General features: G+C 34.4%; 1 protein-coding gene across 4 annotated transcripts in view; it reads right to left on the bottom strand.

Annotated features, from left to right (window-relative positions):
• PPARG (peroxisome proliferator activated receptor gamma) overlaps positions 1 to 19411 on the bottom strand; it is a 147030-nt gene that overhangs the window by 78132 nt on the left and 49487 nt on the right. Inside the window, exon 1 of one of the 4 annotated variants that reach the window (XM_037139321.2) lies at positions 5325 to 5406. The exons of the other annotated variants lie outside the window; for them this stretch is intronic. Coding sequence (XP_036995216.2) covers positions 5325 to 5406 — 82 coding nt within the window. Of the gene's footprint in view, positions 1 to 5324; positions 5407 to 19411 lie in introns of those variants that run through there. 4 annotated transcript variants of the gene reach the window in all.

The following is a 19411-nucleotide window of genomic DNA, read 5'->3' as shown; positions in this document are numbered from 1 at the left end:
AGTGAGTAAAGGACAGATAGAAGAGGGGACAGAGAGGTGAGTGGGTGGGGTGGGAGCTGAGGGCAGGTTGGGCTTTTGTTATAAGTGAAGTGAGGAGCCACTGTAGGGTTTTGAGCAGAGTGACAGATCTGATTTACTTTTAAAAATAATCCCACTGGATGATGGGCTAAACTAGGCTATCAGGAGGTAAGGGCAGAGGCAAGAAAATCTGTTGAGAGACTGAGATAGCAATCCAGGCAAGGGCTGGTGGCCTGGATCAGGGTGGTGGCAGTGGAGGGAGGAGAGGAGACATATTCTGAATATATTTTCAGCTTAGATGAGAGGGACAAGATTAACAGTAATATATCAGAGAAAGCTTCATGGCATAGATGTTACCTGAACCTTACCTTGAAGGACAAGGAGGATTTGAAAAGGTACAAGAATTAGGAAGGGCATTCCAAGCTATAATAGGTTTTGGTGGCTATAGTGAATATGACTTATACATGGGACAACGAAGTTAGTCCTATTAGAGTAAGCAAGCCAATCTCGTGGGTTTGTAGGGAAGATACATAAAGTGGAACCAAATTATGAAGAGCTTTGGAAGCCAGGCAAAAGTGTTCAGACTTCACAATGTTCACTATAGTAGATGCTCAATGCTTATTAGAAGACTGGTAATAAAGAATGATTTTTAGGACCATTTAGCTGAGTTTCTCATTTAGAAGGCCAGCTAAAAAACTGTACAGAAATCCTGAAATAAGGTAATGAGGGATAATTCATATGTAGGTAATTGACAGTTGACTGCTTTAAATTTATTTTATAAAGCAAACCATTCATCACTGTGGGAACTTCAATCTTGTGTTGCCAATCTCTTATTTAAATAAGGGAATATTTAATAAAATAAATAAATAAAAATAACAAGGGTCCAAAAATCTGTGCACTCAAACAGCCAAAAGAGGGTAAGCTGGTAGAGTTTTATAGAAACTTAGTTCCATTCAGATAAGTCCGACTCATTCTTTATCATATATTTTCACAAATATTCAACATTAGCAGATGCACAGGAGGCATTTGCTGAAAAGCTTTCTAATGTCTAATTTAAGGGTATTCAAAGGAACCTAAAGTAATAGAAACTTTGTGTCAGTGTTGTTGATCTAATAGAATGAAGAAATTTGCTTTGCTCAGATTTCCTCTGATGCAAAGAATATGTACCTTACAAAGAGCTATAATGATTTTAGAATTTCTTCAAGGTAAATTTATTCAAATTATAAGTGAGAATGCTGACAAACATAGTAATCTATGACAACTTCTTTTGGAAGTATAAAAATTGTTTTTCATTTAACGACTCATGTTTTACACCTCAACAGTTTAAATGGATAATTGCTGTCAGGTAGCTTTCAAGACAGATGAGTTGTATTCCTTAGAAATCTATGGGAAAATAAAAATTTTTTAAATGCTGTTTTTACTTGTAAGCATCTGATATAAATGACATTTGTTTTGAGTGATTCCTATAATTCATAATTTGAATGAAGTACAAGAGAAATAACAGTTCTTGAAAACATAGTAAGGGGTTTCTCAGAGTCTAGAAATCTACTAAATCTACTAAGTCTTGGTTATCAGAAAAGAGATTTGAACAGTTAAATCAGAAATAAATGATAAAATCAGAGTCATACTAAAGGAAAAAATTAATATGGACAGTAGTAGAAGTATTTTTTTAATTTTTATTTTTAATTTAATTTATTTTTAGAGAGAGGAGAGAGAAAAAGAAGAGGAGAGAAACATCAACATGTGAGAGAAACATCAACTGGTTGCCTTTTGCATGTACCCAACTGGGGACCTGGTCTGCAACCCAGGCATGTGCCCTGACTGGGAACCGTACCAGTGATCTTTTGGTTCATAGGCAGCTGATGCTTAATCCATTGAGTCATATTAGCTAGGGCCATAAGAGTCAATTCTTTAAAAAGGCCCTAAATTATTATGACATGTTAGATTATAAAATTCAGAGCTATGTCAATAACCTTAATTTTCAGCATATAGAAAACATTACAATCTAAGACAGTTTTTCAGTGTCTCTGAGAAGAATATATGTAATCACCACTCTCACTTAAGTCCAAAAGAGGATTTCAACTTTTGAAAATTCAACCTTTTCATAGACAAATGTTAATGAAAGTGGGAGGTAATTCTCCCATTTAAAACAATCAGACAGAAAGATGCTTTCTCTAACTTTGTTCATTTCCTTATTAACACTTTGCTGGAGGCCATGCAGAAGCTTCATCTCACTCAAAACTGCCACTAATGTGGCATAAAGAATTCTAAAGTTCTCCCCCATCCCCATAATCCTTAAAATACTTCAAATTTAGGCATTTAGGAAAAGTATGTCTTCCATTCTATCCACAAGTGATTAATACTACAAGGCCAAAAAATACACTCTATATTGGGTTTCAGATGTACTTTCACAAATATTGTGTCATTTAATCCTCACAATAACCCTGTGTTTTCTGTTAATATATGCAGCAATGGAGGGTAGAGAAGATAAGTGACCTGATCAAACTCACAGAGAAAGTATGTGGCCAAGACAAGATTGGTGGTTACATCCTCTGATACTACATTGGTCCCTTCAAACTTCTGGAAAGGTGAAAACTTTGGTCAATTACCTAACTGGTTCCAAGTATACAGTTGCCTGGAATCACATGGACACAGTTTAAGTATCCCTCAATAAAAATGACGGGTAATCAATCACTTATTCCTATCTCAGGAGAGACTCTTGTTTCAAGAATCATCTATTGCAGCATTTGTCATGTCTCTAAGGCATATTTCCATTGCTCAATCAGCTCCAAAGGACAAACGTGTCATCATCTTTCAATGCTCTGGTGCAACAACTTAAAATTAGAGAATTCACACAGGACTAAGTCTGGCACTGAAAGTAGGAGGCATATTCAGCTTGAATTTGTGGAAGCTTCCCTTCAATCTTGCCAATTTTTACTAGTGGAAATGATTTCAGAGCCAGCATGGGGTTACTTGAGGTTGCTTGAGAAGCTCATGATGAAGACAGAAAGGAGAATAAGACAAAGTGGGTCACAATTACCATGGAGCCTAGAAAAAAGTAGAAAAGCCCTCTTTGGACAGAGTGGCTACATGGAGTTTTTAATCTTATGAATATGGCCAATATAGCTGGACATCTGGATCATTCACACTCAATGAGCTACTTTTTAGTCAACAGAAGCACCCATCTACTTGCAGCAACCCCCAATTCTGCCTTGCCTATGATGAGGAAGAAGGAGCACTAAAATTACTATATCTAGGCCAATTACCTAACCTCTACAGTGTTTCATCTCTGCCAGACTCAAATAGCTAATGATGATCACATTCCCAATTTATTTTCAAGTTTGTCCATTTTGGCAAAGGTAGAGTAAGTATTTTGTCAATATCTATAAAATACAATAGAAGTTAACCACAGATCTTTGACCTTTAGAACCTCATATTTTTAACAGAAAACAACACTTATGAATAAGAAATAATCAGATACCATGTAAGATAAGAGTTAAATTATTGGTACAACATATAATTTCTTAATTGGTAATAATTCTGTTCTGTACCATGTTAATTAGGAAGAAAAGTATTTCTTCCTAGTTTAAGGGGATTTGAAACTCAAAAAAATTAAATCCAGGGTAATTTCAAGGCACAAAACTAAAGAGATTAGTACAGAGTGAAAACTAACTTGAATCACACAGCTCTCCTCACCATAACAGCACTTGTACCCCAGTTAACATAAACATCTGCTGCACTGCCCTGTGAACATATTCTTTGCAAACTGGAACAATTATCAAATTTTGACACAAGAATTATTTCACACTATTGCTGGAACATTCTGCCTTGATGCTAGCGAAATCAGGAACTGGAGAAAGATAACCATAATTTTTATGGCTTGCAGAAACAGAGAACAGACCTTTTTAATCATATAATGAAATTAAATTCCTTTTTAAGAGGCTAAGATGATAGAAATATACATTGAGTCAAATCATAATAAAAGAAAACATAATTTCAGGGACTATTTTAAATGAATTTTTTAAAGCAAGAGTTTTGAATTTTTTTAAATTACTTTATTGTTGTTCAATTACAGTTGTCTGCATTTTCTCCCCACCGCTCCCCCTGACCCCAGCCAAACCCACCTTGCTTCCTCCCTCCCCCTTGGTTTTGTCCATGTGTCCTTTATAGTAGTTCCTGTAAAAATTACCTTTAGTGTGTTTAAACTTCAGGCTTCCAGAAAAATTAAAATGTTAAAATGTAAAGCCATCATTTCAAGAATTAAGTGATTTAACTTTAATGTTTTAGCACTAATATTGTAAAATATGAATCACACTACTTAACACAATCTATTTTTAACATCCAGGAGAAGAAAAAATAAAATAGAAATATAGAAATACAAAACAGTATAAAACAGAAAAAAGCTGTGCTAAGAAAGTCCAGTAGAAGGAGCTATAGAAAGGAAGAACTCTAACGCTGTACACCCAAAACTAATATAATAATAAATGTCGACTGTAATTGAAAAAATTAAAATTAAAAAGCATTAAAAAAGGAGAAAACTGACATTTTGCAACAGCAAAGAAAGAAATGTTGAAAATCACATATGTGTTTGAATCATATGTATGTATGAGAAAAAGTAGTAATTAGTCATTCGTTTAGCATGCAATAGGCATTTAGGTACCTCATTTTCTTTATGTGTAAATGAGATGCTAAGAATAGACATTCTCCAAGGTCCCCACTACTCTGCAATGCATTAGGTACTATGCTAGGTATCCTAAGAAGTATAAAGAAGTATTTAACTTGGTCCTATACTCTGGAAGCTTGCAATTCTTTGGTAGAAATTAAAATGTACACACAAATATCTAGATATTAAAGTGGAACAAAAACATGCTGAGACAGCTTTAAGAGAAATAAAAATGCTGCAGAAGGAATAAAAACTGCTGTGAGAGGTAGCTAATGTATAAGACTAAAAGGATAAAAAGTGACTCTTCATGTATTCTAAAGAGACCTTAAGTAATTTTGCCAAACATATATAAATCCAGGAAATAAAAATAAATAGGTCTTTTTGTAAATCTACCTTTAATGCTTAAACTTCAAGAAATGGGAGTCATGCACAGAGATAAAATATGAATTAGTTTAGGTTTCTTTTTAAAGTTCTTATATGCTTATAAGTGAACCCAATAGCAGTAAGCTAAGCATTAAAATACTGGGCTACACACATAACAGTACTATAACAAATATAATTTAGAAAACAAACTACAAGAGCAATTTTAACTTTCTATAAATGCCCGAAGTACCCCAACAGCCACATCTGGAATGAACTTTACCTTGTGAAGTGCTTGCAGACAGTGTATCAGCGAAGGAATCACTTTCTGGGTCAATAAGAGAATCTCCCAGAGTTTCACCCATAACAGCATGGAATAGGAATTGCTGTAATTCACGTTGATATTTTGTCTATTTCTTGCAAAAGACCAATCCGTTCAAAGAAAAAGACTTGTGGTAATAGAACTTGTGAACACACCAATGAGTCAAGACATTAGTTTCCAAATATTTGGGAGAGGTGGGAATAAACGCACAAAGAACCAGGCCTGAGTTGGCTGGCACTCTTCTGTCACAGAGCCAGCTGTAACAAAATGTTGTGTCATAATTTTGTTCACTGCTTTGGCAAGACTTGGTATATTACAAGGAAAATATTGCCACACTGTCTCGCCAATGGCCCACATGTTTAGTGTCTTATGAGGGGTGAGAGCTGTACAGTATTTAAAACTATCAAAGTAAAAAGATTGTTCAATATTCAGTTGCTTCTTAAATGGAAACTTTAAATCTCTGGGTTCTGAAACACCAGATAAACTTATTTGGACAAAGTTTTTTCTTGCTGCCCACCCCTGGTCGAATCTCTAATCATATTATCTGAAGAAAATTTTGAATCAAACATGTATTCATACTTTTAAATTTGCTATCAGCATTCTACTGAAGTGTTATATGCTAAGGTACTTATTCTACTACTTCACAAAGCCCAAAATGATGCTAACTGCTGTCCAAATTCTGTAAAAGTAAACAGTTGAGAGAAAGAAGGTAGGGGCTGATAGGTTTAGATTTTTTTATATCAAGTTTTTCTCTTTAAAAACTTGATTATTAAATTTATCCATCAATAGCAGTGCAGCAATGTCACATCAGTTGACGTTTAAATGACAAATGCCATGTCATAACGAAAAAAGTGGAGTTCTCTCTGAGAAGAATAATGCATTACCAGAAAAAAAAAACAACAGACACTGATAGGTTGGCAAGGAATGTGGTCAGTTTTGTAATCAGGAAAAAGCTGGCTTCTTGCTCAAGGCCTTTGCCCTTTTTGGCAAGGAGAAACACTAGCTGTGCCACAATTCAATGTGGGAGCTCATCTGCTCTTGTCACATAAGTGGCCTAATAGAATTGCAGTGACTTGTGGATTTAAAAAGATGCCCCACATAGGGCAATATATCAGATGGCAATAATTCTCTGAATTATGCCTATCTCAATATTCCCCAAGTGGAATAAATATATATCTGATTAATCTCCATTGAGTAAGTAGTTGTCTTGCAAGGGTACTAGCAAAAGTTTCCCTGTCAATCACAGAGCAACAGCTTGATGAGAAAATGTTTAGTGGATCTCAATAACACAGAATAAAATAGACAGTTGGGCAATTACATTACTATTTTAAGCCCCAAAAGCCTTTATTAGGTAAATCAATTTAAAGATCCAAATGACTGAGGTAATTATAGTATTATGGAACAAGTTGTATAGTTGTGTAGAACTATGTCCAATCTGAATTCTCAGTAAAGGAGTTTCTCCTTCCCTCTGAGTGCTGGGAAATTTACTTATATTACAGACACAATAACATAATATTTAAAGATGTAATTAAACCTAAGATTCTTGGTTGTCTTTATGATAGGTCAAAATACTGTAAATGAATAAAGTCAAAAGCACTTTTCTTCTTGTTAATAAAACAAAAATGTAAGCCCCATTCTGCCTCCAAATATCTCTACTCAATGTCCTAAGATGTGTTTAAGTCTTAATCCTATTAAGTGGCAGCGTCTTACGTAATTCCAGATCATCACCTCGTTCTTGTTCTCAGATTCCAAAATCTCTCCAACTTTTAAAAAATTGCATATTTATTAAAGTGTACCTAATATTATGCCAGATTATAGTAGTGATAAAACTGGCAGAAAGATACCATTTTAGAGTGAGAGGAACTCTTTAGAGTCAAACATTATGTTAATAAGATGAGAAAATGAGGCCCCCAGATGATGTGTCCAGATTAAACAGTGAAGTAGTGACAGGGCTACCACTAGAATCTAGATTTTTAGGCTAGTCAACTACTGCCCTTCATCAACTTCTACTCTTAGAAGTGCCTAAACCACCTCTTTTAATAAACCAGGCACCATGGGATAGAATATCAGGTGAGTTTAAGGAAAAAATATGTTAACTCAAGTGAATATCAACAATTAACTGCATTACTCATTTTCAGTACCTATGAATACTGGGAGTAGGGGCAGGGTGTTTGGGGAGTCTCTCGCTGTATTTCTTTCCTCTTACTCCCACATTTGTTCGGTTATAATGTATCTCCATTCATGCCACAGAATTCTATTTGAAGATCCTAGTTTTGTTAAAAATAGGTCCTACTCATTGCATTTCATACATTTATTTGTTCAACAAATATTTATCAACAATATATCACAATATATTGGCAGGCATTGAGCTAGATGTTGGCCTGATGAACAAGGTATGTTCTTATCTTGTGTAGTTGAAAAACAGTCAATAAACAAAAATTACAATTTTGGTAAATATAGAGTCTGGAACATAGCAGGTACAATAAATGTTTAAACTTTTGATAGCATATACAAAGCAAGCAATATAAGAAGCATCCCCAAAGTTACTAAAAATATTTATACAATGTGAATTGTTTAATCATGTCAGTTATAATATTTTGTGCTATCACACTATGGCACTAGGTTACTTAAGAAATAATTTGCTCACATAAATATTAAAATGAACAAAATAAATTAAGCCTATCTCATTTGAATCTAATTATGCATCTATTTAGTCCTTAGATACTAAAAAAATCATATTTTATTTCACAACTATGCACCACACACCTGCTGAGTACTGGGTATTATCCTAGGCATAGGAGATAAATACATTAATGAGCCAAGGTTCCTATCCTCAATGAGTTCACATTTAACTATATTAACAAAAATTATCCATATATATCTAAAGAATGATCCTTTAACTTACTTGCATGCATTGATATCAGAAACAATATTTTTGCTTAAAGTTGTTACTATCAATGGGCAACAAATGATTGTCAGAAAACTTGAGAGTTTTGACATGCTTGTTACTATCTCTATCTTCAAGGCCTTAATGTTCCTCAATGTCCGACTTTTTATTGTATCAAAATCTGAAAGGTTATAATAAGATCCATAAGAGAGCATGCTAGTAAACTGCATTGTAATGTTAGGTCCTGGAGCTTTAGATGGTGTCTAAATGCTTGGTATATCAATTGGTTATCAGCACTTTGCATATGAAAGGTACCTCTATATAGAAGTCTACTGCTTTTCACTCTACGGAAAACTCTTAAATGATAGTTTTTGGTAATTTTACAGAGTGAAGAGTGGTATAAGACCACCTTCCTTATGCACTACCCACAAAAACTGACTCAACTTCTTCTATCGAGGGATACAGGCCTTTGGGCAATGTAGAGGTTGAGAAGAAAGTCATTTCTCTTTGGACTTTGGAGACAATGGTATGTATGCGGTTGTGGGTATAATATGCAACTTAGTAAAAGAAAAAATGGGGCTAAGTAGGAATGATTATATGAGGAAGATGAAGAGTTTATTTAACTCGATCACAGTTTATGATCTTAGAAAATAACGGACAGTATGGTACTTAAGAAGGCTACTCTTTTTAAAAAATATATTTGATTATTATGGTTGTCTCAAATTTTCTGCCCTCAGCCCAGTACTGCCTCCTCTCCAGCAATCCTCCCCTCCTTAGTTCATGTCATTGGGTTGTGCATGTAAATTCTTTGGCTTCCCCATTTCCTATACTATTTTTAACACCCTGCTCTCTATTTTGTACTTACCAAGTGTGCTTCTTAATCCCTGTACCTTTCCTAACTTTTTCCCCTATGCCCTCCCTGCTGAAAACCCTCCAGATGATCTCCATATATATGATTCTGTTCCTGTTCTGCTTGTTTGCTTAGTTTTTTTATTCAGTTGTTAACAGTTGTGAATTTGTTGACATGTTAATATTCACAGTTTTGATCTTCTTTTTCTTAAATATGTCCCTTTGACATTTCATATAATAAGGGCTTGGTGATGATGAACTCCTTTAGCTTTACCTTATCTTGGAAGCACTTTATCTGCCCTTCCATTCTAAATGATAGCTTTGCTGGATAGAGTAATCTAGGTTGTAGGTCCTTCATCACTTTGAACACTTCTTGCCAGTCCCTTCTAGCCTGCAAAGTTCCTTTTGAAAAAATCAGCTGATAGCCTTATGAGACCTCCTTTGTAGGTAACTCTGTGTTTTTCTCTTGCTGCTTTTAAGATTCTCTCTTTATCTTTAACCTTTGGCATTTTAATTATGATGTGTCTTGATGTGGTCCTCTTTGTGTCCATCTTATTTGGGGCTCTCTGTGCTTCCTGGACTTGTATGTTTATTTCCTTCACCAAATTAGGGAAGTTTTCTTTCATTATTTTTCAAATAAGTTTTCAGTTTTTTGCTCTTCCTTTTCTTCTGGTACCCCTATGATTTGGATGTTCGTATGTTTGGAGATGTCTCAGGGGATTCTTATACTATCCTTGTTTTTTTTTTTTTTTTATTCTTGTTTCTTCTTGCTCTTCTGGTTGAATGCTTATTACTTCCTTACGTTCCAAATTGTTGATTTCCTCCCCTTCACTGTTGGTTCCCTGTACATTTTTCTTTATTTCACTTAGTGTAACTTTCATTTCTTCCTTTATGTTGTTACTGTACTCAATAAATTCTTTGAGCAACCTGATATCAAGATGCTGCACATCCAAGATGCAGAGTTTTGAACTCTCTGCATCTCATAGCTTGATCTTTGTTTTGTTTAGTTCTTTTTCTGTGGTTTTGTTCTGTTCTTTCATTTGGGCCATATTTCTTTGTCTCCTCAATTTGGCAGCCTTCCTGTGTTTGTTTCTGTGTATCAGGCAGAACTGCTTTGACTTCCTATCTCTGTAGCATGGTCTATTATAGAAAAGGTACCTGTAAATTGTGTGGTGTGGAACCTTAGGTAATCACCGGGGTGGGGGGCAACCCACTTCACTACTTTGTGGCTCTGTGTAGGGGGACGGTTCAGAGAGGGAACAGTGCCACTGCCTGGCTTCTGGAGGTTTACCCCACAATTGCCCCATTTCCAGTCTCTTCATCCATTCCTTGTATGCAACTGGTGCTCTTCCAGCTGTTGCCCTGGTGCTGAATCCCAGAGTGGGTTTGTGAACCATCTAAGACTCTGCAGGCCCTTTAAAGAGTCTCCTAAAAATCCAGCAGTTTCTTCCACTGCCCCAACCCCTACTAGTTTTTACAGCTAGAATTTATGGGGATTTATCATCTGGTGCTGGAACCCTGGGCTGTGTTGTCGGCCTGGAGCTTGGATCTCTCACTCCCAAAGTGTCCCTCCTGATTTTTACCCACCACATGTGAATGTGGAACCAGCTGTACTGCTGCTGCCTCTCTGTGCCACACAGTATCTCCTCGCCTCTCTGCCCAGCTCAGCATCTCTGCCCCTCCCACCCATCTAGATGAATGTGGCTTCTTTAAAATCCTTGGTTGTCAGACTTCAATACAATTAGATTTTCTGATAGTTCTGGATGTTATTTGTTTTGAGGTTTAATTGTAATTCTCTCTGTAGTTACACAAGGAAGCGAAGTGTGTCTACCTACTACACCTCCCTCCTGATTGGAAGTCCCCATATTGAGAAGGCTACTCTTTGATATTTAATCTTTCATATTACTTTATGGAACCTGTCTTTAGCCAGAAGAATCTGAATATTATTCAGCCAAATAACAACAAAAATTTTAGCGTATTTAGGAAAAAGCAACTAGACCAGCAATTTCCAATCTTTTTCATCTCATGGGACACAAAATAATTACTGAAATTCTGCAGCACACCCCCCATATTATTTTTTGTTGTTCTGACATTAAAAAATAGGTATAATTTTGATTCATTCACATTGTACAGCTATTGTTGTGTTAGTTGTTGTCATTTTTATACTTGACAACCTAAGGGAAAAGAGGTCAGTGCCCTGACTAAACAGTCAGACATTGCATATTTTAAAAATTCTTGTAGTGCACCAGTGTGCCTCTTGCAGCACACCAACTGAAAATCATTGAAATAGACTAATAACAGCTGCCAATAACTCATACCAAAAAGAGGTCTAAAAATCTATAGTAAATAAAATCATAGTATTATATCTGTACAGTTTTATTTTTTAATTTTTATTGTTGTTTAATGTGCCTGTATAAAGTTTTAAAAGCATTATTAGGTGTTCAGAATGATTGTCATCAAAGTCTCAAAAAGAGAATATTAAACTTTTTTTGTGTTGCATTACTCTTGAAATCTTGCTTTCTCTGGCTATAGATTAAATTTGAACTTCATCTCTAGATTAAATTTAGACTTTTAAAATTGCTTTCTTTTTCGTTTATGTTAAGTGAGCTATGTTTGTATCAGTATAGGATAGTGTGTATAGTATTTTCTTTTGCTATAACCTCATTTTAAAAATTACATTTCATGTTATAAGTGCTAAGAACACTTAAATTAGCTCCTAAAAGGTGAGGAGCTCTTTGAGAGAACAAAATCTAATACCTCTTTGCATCCCCAGAGACTAGAACAATGTCCCCAGTTGGCATAAAACATGTTTACTGTTTTTGTTGGTGATGAGAATGATGAAAGAACAGTTGCTTGCCACATGTCTCACATGTATCATTCAAGGAGGAGTTTAGAAACCTAATGAACAGACAACAGCATCAATTTCCTTCTTGTTCCAACAAGACATAAATTTCCTGATGGTACTCTCTAGAAATCCAGGTAATTGCTAACAACCAGAATGACTGTCTAAAGCTCACTTCTCCCCCCAACCCAGAAGTGTTGGTTTTACCTAGAGCAATTAAAGTTGGCTCAGAACCTCATCTTTTATTGGCGGTTGCATTAATTCAGGCTATCCTCATAGTCACAGGAGACACAACATGGAAGAAATGATGTTCCAATGGGACATATGCCTTTTAGAAGAAACAATAATCCTGTATGCTAATGTAAATTCCACGATGACCATCACAGCAAGCCCAGTATTCCCATAGGATGAGACAAAGGAAGGCCTCCTTTGAATACATGTCATTTTCTTTTAAAAGGCAAAATCCAACCTTATTTATTCAAAAACTGTCATTTGGTTCAAACTTCAAAAAATAACATGTTGTCTATGCAAGATTAATATTTTAAACTAATATACCATTTTGATTGAGAGAAAAAATAACTCAATGAAATGATGTTAACTTGTAGCCAATAGCTCAAGTAGATGTATAATTGATATTTTTAAAAGTCTTCTAAATGTATAGATTTTTAAAAGGTCTTCTAGATGCTAAAGCAGTGTAATATATAGAAAAGCACACTGACAATGAAGCCAGAAAGTCTAGGTTTTAGGTTCTTATCCGGGTTTGGCCAGGGATGTGTTGTGTTAACTCTTTGGATTCACATTTATCATCTTCAGGATGAGAAGAAGGCTTTCTCCAAAAGGAATAATTCTTGAGGTCCTTTTGGGTTCTGATGTTGAGATAATTAATAGTATTCCTGTAATTAGTTCATTTAGAGTATAACAGAAATTCTGCATATTATATTCTTATTCATTTTCTAATTTTGGGTTATTATTTCCTTTTCATATTCCACTGCTAATTGGGTGACAGAATGAAAGATACTTTTATATGAAAAAAAAAAGCAGCGCAGCTGTAAATTGAAGGTCTCAAAGAGAAAAACCAACTTAAAACAATCCTCCCCTTCCCTTTTAAAAGGTAATTGGTTTCTAATACCTGAAAAAGAGCCTAACCTGTCTAACCACTTTCTAGGGATCAACCAAACACTTTTGCAATTATCATACTTTTGAACCAAAGACGTCCCACCTAAACTATGTTAACTTGTCTTCGCATGCAACATATGAAATTCACCAGTAGTTTGGTTTCTAGCTTCATAAAATACCAGGAGCTATATTATCAACTGACCCATATTTTTGTTGTGGGAAATCCCAAACCTCTAAAAGATGTATCTTCTCCACTGTTCAGATATTATCAATTAATTTTTCAAGATCAGTTACATGGAGATTCCCTAGGTAACATGTCCTATCACTGGTGAACCACACTAGGACTCCACAAAGATCCTGAAGCAAGCTTAGAGCCACAAAGTTACATGCAGGTTTACTTCATGTAAAATAAACAATTTATTGGTTTTGTGACTGAGATCACAGACTCACAAAACTTAATACCAGGAGATTAACACATTCAAACTCTTAATTTTTCATATAAGGAAAAAAGGTTCCAGAGAAATTAAACGGTTTGTTCAAGGTATTACCAAGGTAATAGCAGACTTTGAGCTAGAAATCAGGTTTACTAACTTCTAGTCCAAAGCTCCAAACTGTACTTTATTTCATTAAAATGGTGCAATAAAATGTTCAAATACATTGTTCTGATCAAGTCTTCTTAATGCCAACAATCATGTTAGAAGTCTCAGCATGAAAGTATTTGTACTATATGATTCACTTAATGTAGGTGAATCATCCATGAGAATGCCAGAGTTCATCACAGAGTTTAGAGACAGTGCTTCCTACAAAGAGAGTGCTCAATAACAACTTAGTATATAAAATTTGGTAATATCTGAACCGCCAATTTAGGAACTCATTTTGCTAACAACTGTCCTTTTACCTGATTCATAGATTCTTCATGAGTCATCCTAATATTCTGGAGTTCTTTTCTATTGACATGGTTCCTTGCTCTTAATGCTAGGTGAAAATTTACACTGAGGTAATAATACACTAACTATTGAAAAGTACTTCAGAGCTGTACAGTGTTTTATCTCATTTGAAATTCATAATGACACTGAGAAGTGATTCAAAGCAAAGCAAAAATAAATAAATAAATAAATAAAAGTATATATTGAATAGGGACCTTGCTTCAATGTGGAACCTGGTAATACTTTTTGGCCATGAAGTTATACTTTATTTCCTGTGAAATCTCTAATTGCTATTATGAGTAAGATGGGTCTACTTCTGCTAACAACTATGAACTTTTAAAATTTAGACTTGCTTTGAAGATTTCATGCTCTACTTGTATACTATTTCTTCACAAAGCATTTATGTTCATGAAACATACTTAATAGCAATAGAGGTATTAGTTGATGACATTTTATTATTATATTGATTAAGTTGTCATATATGAGATATAAATTTTTGTTGATAAGAATTCATAATATTGTAATTGAGACCCTACTCCGTTTCAGGCACTGATTTACTTAAATCATCTTAAATTCTCACAACTATTCTTTTAGATGACAAAACAGAGGTTCTGAAGGATAAAGTGATATGCCCAAACTAAAATTGCTTGTAAGTGACAGAGTTGGATTTCAAACGCAGTTCTGTTTGACTCTTTATACCATATTTACTAAAGACAAATAGACAAAGTTTTACAGTGAAAACCATTACCAGATGATTTTTGAAAGACACTGTTTTTTTCTAGTGTTTGTACCTCCTATCATCAAAGGAAACATTTTTATTTTCCTTAATGGACAGAATAAAATGCTACTTTTCTATATATAAAAAGTTTAAAAAAATGTTAATAACCTTTTGTTATTATAGAACCAATCCATGTTCATTTTTAAAAATTAAAAATATATAGACTGGTAAAAATAAAATCATTATATTTCAATAATCATAGGTTATTAACATTTAACTCAGTTTTTTATCTAACTAGATCTTTTTCTGGGCATATGTATGATCATAAGTATGTATATAATATATACATACATGCATATTCATACAGTATTTGGGTTGTTTAATAAAAAGGAAATAATGGCACTTACTGGTGGGTAACCTGATTTTTTTTTAAGTCAATGGTTTCCATCTTTACATTTTTGTAGACTTGCATTTCAACAATACCTAGTTCATATTCAATTTTCCCTAGTTGACCCAAAATGTTCTTTGCAGCTGGTTTGTTCCAAACCTGACTTAATCCAGGATGATGAAATGCCTTTGGTTATACAGGGTCTGGCAGAAGTAAGGCCTGCTTGAATGTGGTTGGTAGAGTAATAATATGGGTGTAATAATTTATAGCTTTAATTTGAACATTTCACCTAAAATATCATATGGTGTGCTTGAGCATGATATCATTATGTTATAGAAGTACATGCTTATGATTTTGTAATTTAAAAAAAGGGGCATTATTTGTGCTGGACCTCTGTATATTCCTTAAGTCTTTTTAAATCTAGCACAGCCATCATCCCACACTCCTGGCCTCCCTTAATTTTAAGGCCACTGACTAATGAAAGAGATTAGTCCAGTTATCGTGTAGAATGTCTCACCCTCTGGATTTGCCTTGTTGTTTTCTTGTGGCATTATTTAGCTTGCTCTTCTATCCCTGTTTCCTATAAACTGCATATTATATCTCAGGATTTATTAATAGAAATTAAACATATTTTTTCAGGAACTACTTGTTTTATTTTTTAATTTTTTAATTGAATTTATTGGGGTGACATTGATTAATAAAATTATATGTTTCAGATGACACATCATCTGCAAATTGTATTGTGTGTTCACCATCCCAAGTCAAGTCTTCCTCCATCACCATTTATCCTCCTTACCCTCTTCAACCTCCCTCCAGCTCTTTCACTCTGGTAATCACCATACCATCTTCTGTGCCTATGAGTTTGTTTGCTTTTTGCTTAACCCCTTCACCTTTTTCATTCAGCCTGTAACCACCTTCCCCTCTGACAGCTGTCAGTCTGTTCTCTATCTGTAAGCCTGTCTGTATTTTGTTTGTTAAATGATTTTGACTTGAATACAACATAGGTGATGTTCTATATTTCCTACTCAATAATATGAGAGACACAGTATGTGACTGACCATTAGTGATGCTAAGATCAATTACTAATTTAGAATGATGATAGTAGATTTCTCCACTGCAGGGTTATTATGTTTTCTTCTTGCAACTAGAAAGTAATCTGTGTGTTTTTACTTTGGCATTATAAAGATGTTTAATTTCACCATTCATTCACCTAATGGTTTTTGAAAATTTTTATTATTTCTTGACTGGGGATCAAACCCACAAACCTCGGCGTATTGGGAAGATGCTCTAACCAAGCTACCCAGCCAGGGCTTCACCTAGAGGTTTTAACACACTTTAATAATCTCCTAAACTAATACTTTGAATTTATGAAATAAAGTTTTCTAATTCTACCACTCTTTCAACCTTTATTAACTGACATTTTTCTATAAAATATGGCTTACCTTTGGGAAGTAAAGCTATATGAATACCCTGAAATATACATAGTTCCTACTGAGAATGAAGAATAAATGTTTAAGTTTTTCTCTGTTATCAAAAAGGTAGATATCTTCAATATCAAACTTTCTTGGTTAGTCATATCTGTTTCTTTTATTTATTGAAATTCTTACATACCTAACTTTCTCTCTTTTTTTCCAATTATTATTATGGAATTTTATTCAATTTCACTTCCTTCTGTTATCCTTGGTCCTATGACAGTTCAAACCAGGACATCTACCCCTTCGTTCTTCAGGTATCTAATCCCTTTTCTTTTTATTGCACATACAAAGCCACTTGTCAACTCCTAATAATGTAACTAATGCTTACCTAATAATTTCTATTAACAGCGATTTTTAGTTTTAAAAGTGGTTATTCCTAAAGTAGACCGTATAAGTAGATTACAAACTTAACTGGTTCTTCCAAAGTTATGTGTGTGTCAGCATAGCTTTAGGAGGAGAGTTGAGGATCCCTGACAGGCTTGTAGACTAATTAAACCATATTCCAACCACCTAGTTTCTCTACAGTCCAGAGGTGCTTTTCTTTAGGTATGCTAAGCTCTACAAAGTAAGATGTTATATTTTTATATTTATAAATATGAGCTCAATTTTAATAAAGTTTTTATTTTAAACACTCAGAAACGTCTTATTGAACACAAAGGAAAGACAGGAAGACTAAAACATGAAGAAAGAAAAGACATAACTTTTTCAGTTAAAAAATATGTGCCCCCCAATAAAAATAAAAATAAAATAAGTAAGGGAGACTTAAGTAAGTCTCCCTTCTACTTATGTTTTTATTTATCTATTGCACACAGTTTGATAACAGCTCAAAATGCCTAAAGTCATTCTGGGCAAGTTGACAAGTATCCTACACATTGAAATGAGAGGTGGGAAGAAGGCCAGATTGCCTAATTGTTACTTGGGAATCTGAGGAGGTGGACAAGCCAAAATCTTTACAGGGATCCAAAGAGTACAACTTCTTCCTTAGGCAGCAGGAGAAAACAATGGGCCAGATTCTCATTCTGTGTAATTTTATAGGATTCCATTGTTTCTTTCATGTACTGCCTGAAGGGGAAGTGTATTGTTATCTATGGGAGAGCTTCCATAATAGAGTCACAGGGGATGAGAACATAGCCTCTGGGAGATTAGTGAATGATATGGCATTCAGTCTAATATGGAACTTTCAGATAAACATTTTGGGAACCCTGTACCTAAAAGACCTATTCATTAAGGTCAGAAAGTTTTAGTGGCCAAGAGGTTATAAGACAAGCAATATCCCAAATTGATTAAAGAGACTTTGAAAAGAGCATTTGGAGTGGGCATTGTGAAAGGGTACAGTATTCACAGAAATGTGGAGATGAAATTGTCACATGAAGTCTTGAAGAACAGTTAACCTAACCCCCTCTTCATTTACAGATGGGAATCAAGGAAGAAAGAAGTTAAGTGACTCGCCCAAGGCTTGCCCAAGATAATACAGAGTTAATGACAAAGTCAAAGCTAGACTCTCTCTAGTTCCTCAAAAATAGTATTTTTTCAACTGGGTCTCCTTATTAAGTGGGAGGGATATCTATAGATATGTATTCTTAGGAAGTCCTAAGAAAAAGCTTAGTAAAAAGCTTTTTACAACTTTATTGAAGTATATTTACATATCATAAAATTCATTTCAAGTACACAATTCAATGGATTTTAGTAAAATTACTGAGTTTTACAACTATAAGTATAAATCAGTTTTAGAACATTTTCATCACTCAATAATATCTCTCATGCTGATTTACAACAATTCCAGTTCCCCAACCCCATCCCCAATCCCAGGAAACCACTAATTTGCTTTTACTGGACATTTTGTATAAACGAAGTCATACAATATATGGTTTCTTGTATCTGGACTTTCTTTACTTGGCATGTATCAGTAAATTCCTTTTCATTGTTGTATAATCTAGGCTAAGCTATGTATGACTATGTCATATTTTGTCCATTGATTCAATAGATAGGCATTTAAATTAGTTACAATTTTTGGTAAAAAGTTTTAAATTCTGTGTTTTCAATTTCTTTCATTTTGATGATATAAAAAAACTGCAAAATTTTATATCTTAGACTATCTGGATATCTAGATGATTTTGTAACTGAATGCTAACAGGCACGTTCAGTGTCATAATTTGTATTCATGATTTCATTCATGCCCAGTACCACTACTGCAGTTGCTCAGGATTAATGATAGGAGGACAAAGGTAGACTTTTAATATGTAAATGATTCATGTGAATTAGGTAAAAGCCAAATGAGATCAAGCAATGCTACAGGAAGGACTATTTCACAGAGGAGTTCGACAAGACAAAAGTCAAGGGAGAATTTAATCGTATATATGGCATTGAGTAGCACAGGACACAGAACTTCCAAAAGGGTGTGTACCTTGTGTTACTACAGTGGTTATTTCTATTTTGCATTATTTATTTGAATGTTAAGGGCTTTGCAACTTGTTATTTAATTTGTTGTGGTTGTATATAAGAGCTATAAGCATAAGAAGCTTATAGCTAGTCTTGTGCATATTTAAGTTATATTACAATAAAAATTATATGAACACTGAGAATCATAAGAAATGTTTTCCTTAAAAGAAGTCTGTGCTTTATTCAAGTAATACTAAGATCTAGTTATATAAAACAACAGAACTCAACTTACAGATGTTCACTTTATAAATAAATAAAAAAGAGGTGACATGACTTGTGCAAAATCATATACCCAGCTAGTGATAGAGCTGGGTCTAAAACACAGGCCCTTCGCTGACACGTCTACAAAACATTTATTCCAAGTTGTAGATTGTTAATTTCACCGAAACTTTGGTCATCTTATAAATA

The sequence above is a fragment of the Artibeus jamaicensis genome, unplaced genomic scaffold, assembly GCF_021234435.1.
Source record: "Artibeus jamaicensis isolate MK-2021 breed Jamaican fruit bat unplaced genomic scaffold, CSHL_Jam_final contig_519, whole genome shotgun sequence".
Classification (NCBI taxonomy): domain Eukaryota; kingdom Metazoa; phylum Chordata; class Mammalia; order Chiroptera; family Phyllostomidae; genus Artibeus; species Artibeus jamaicensis.
Note: the sequence above shows the minus strand (reverse complement) of the source record. Positions and strands in the feature narration are given on the sequence as shown.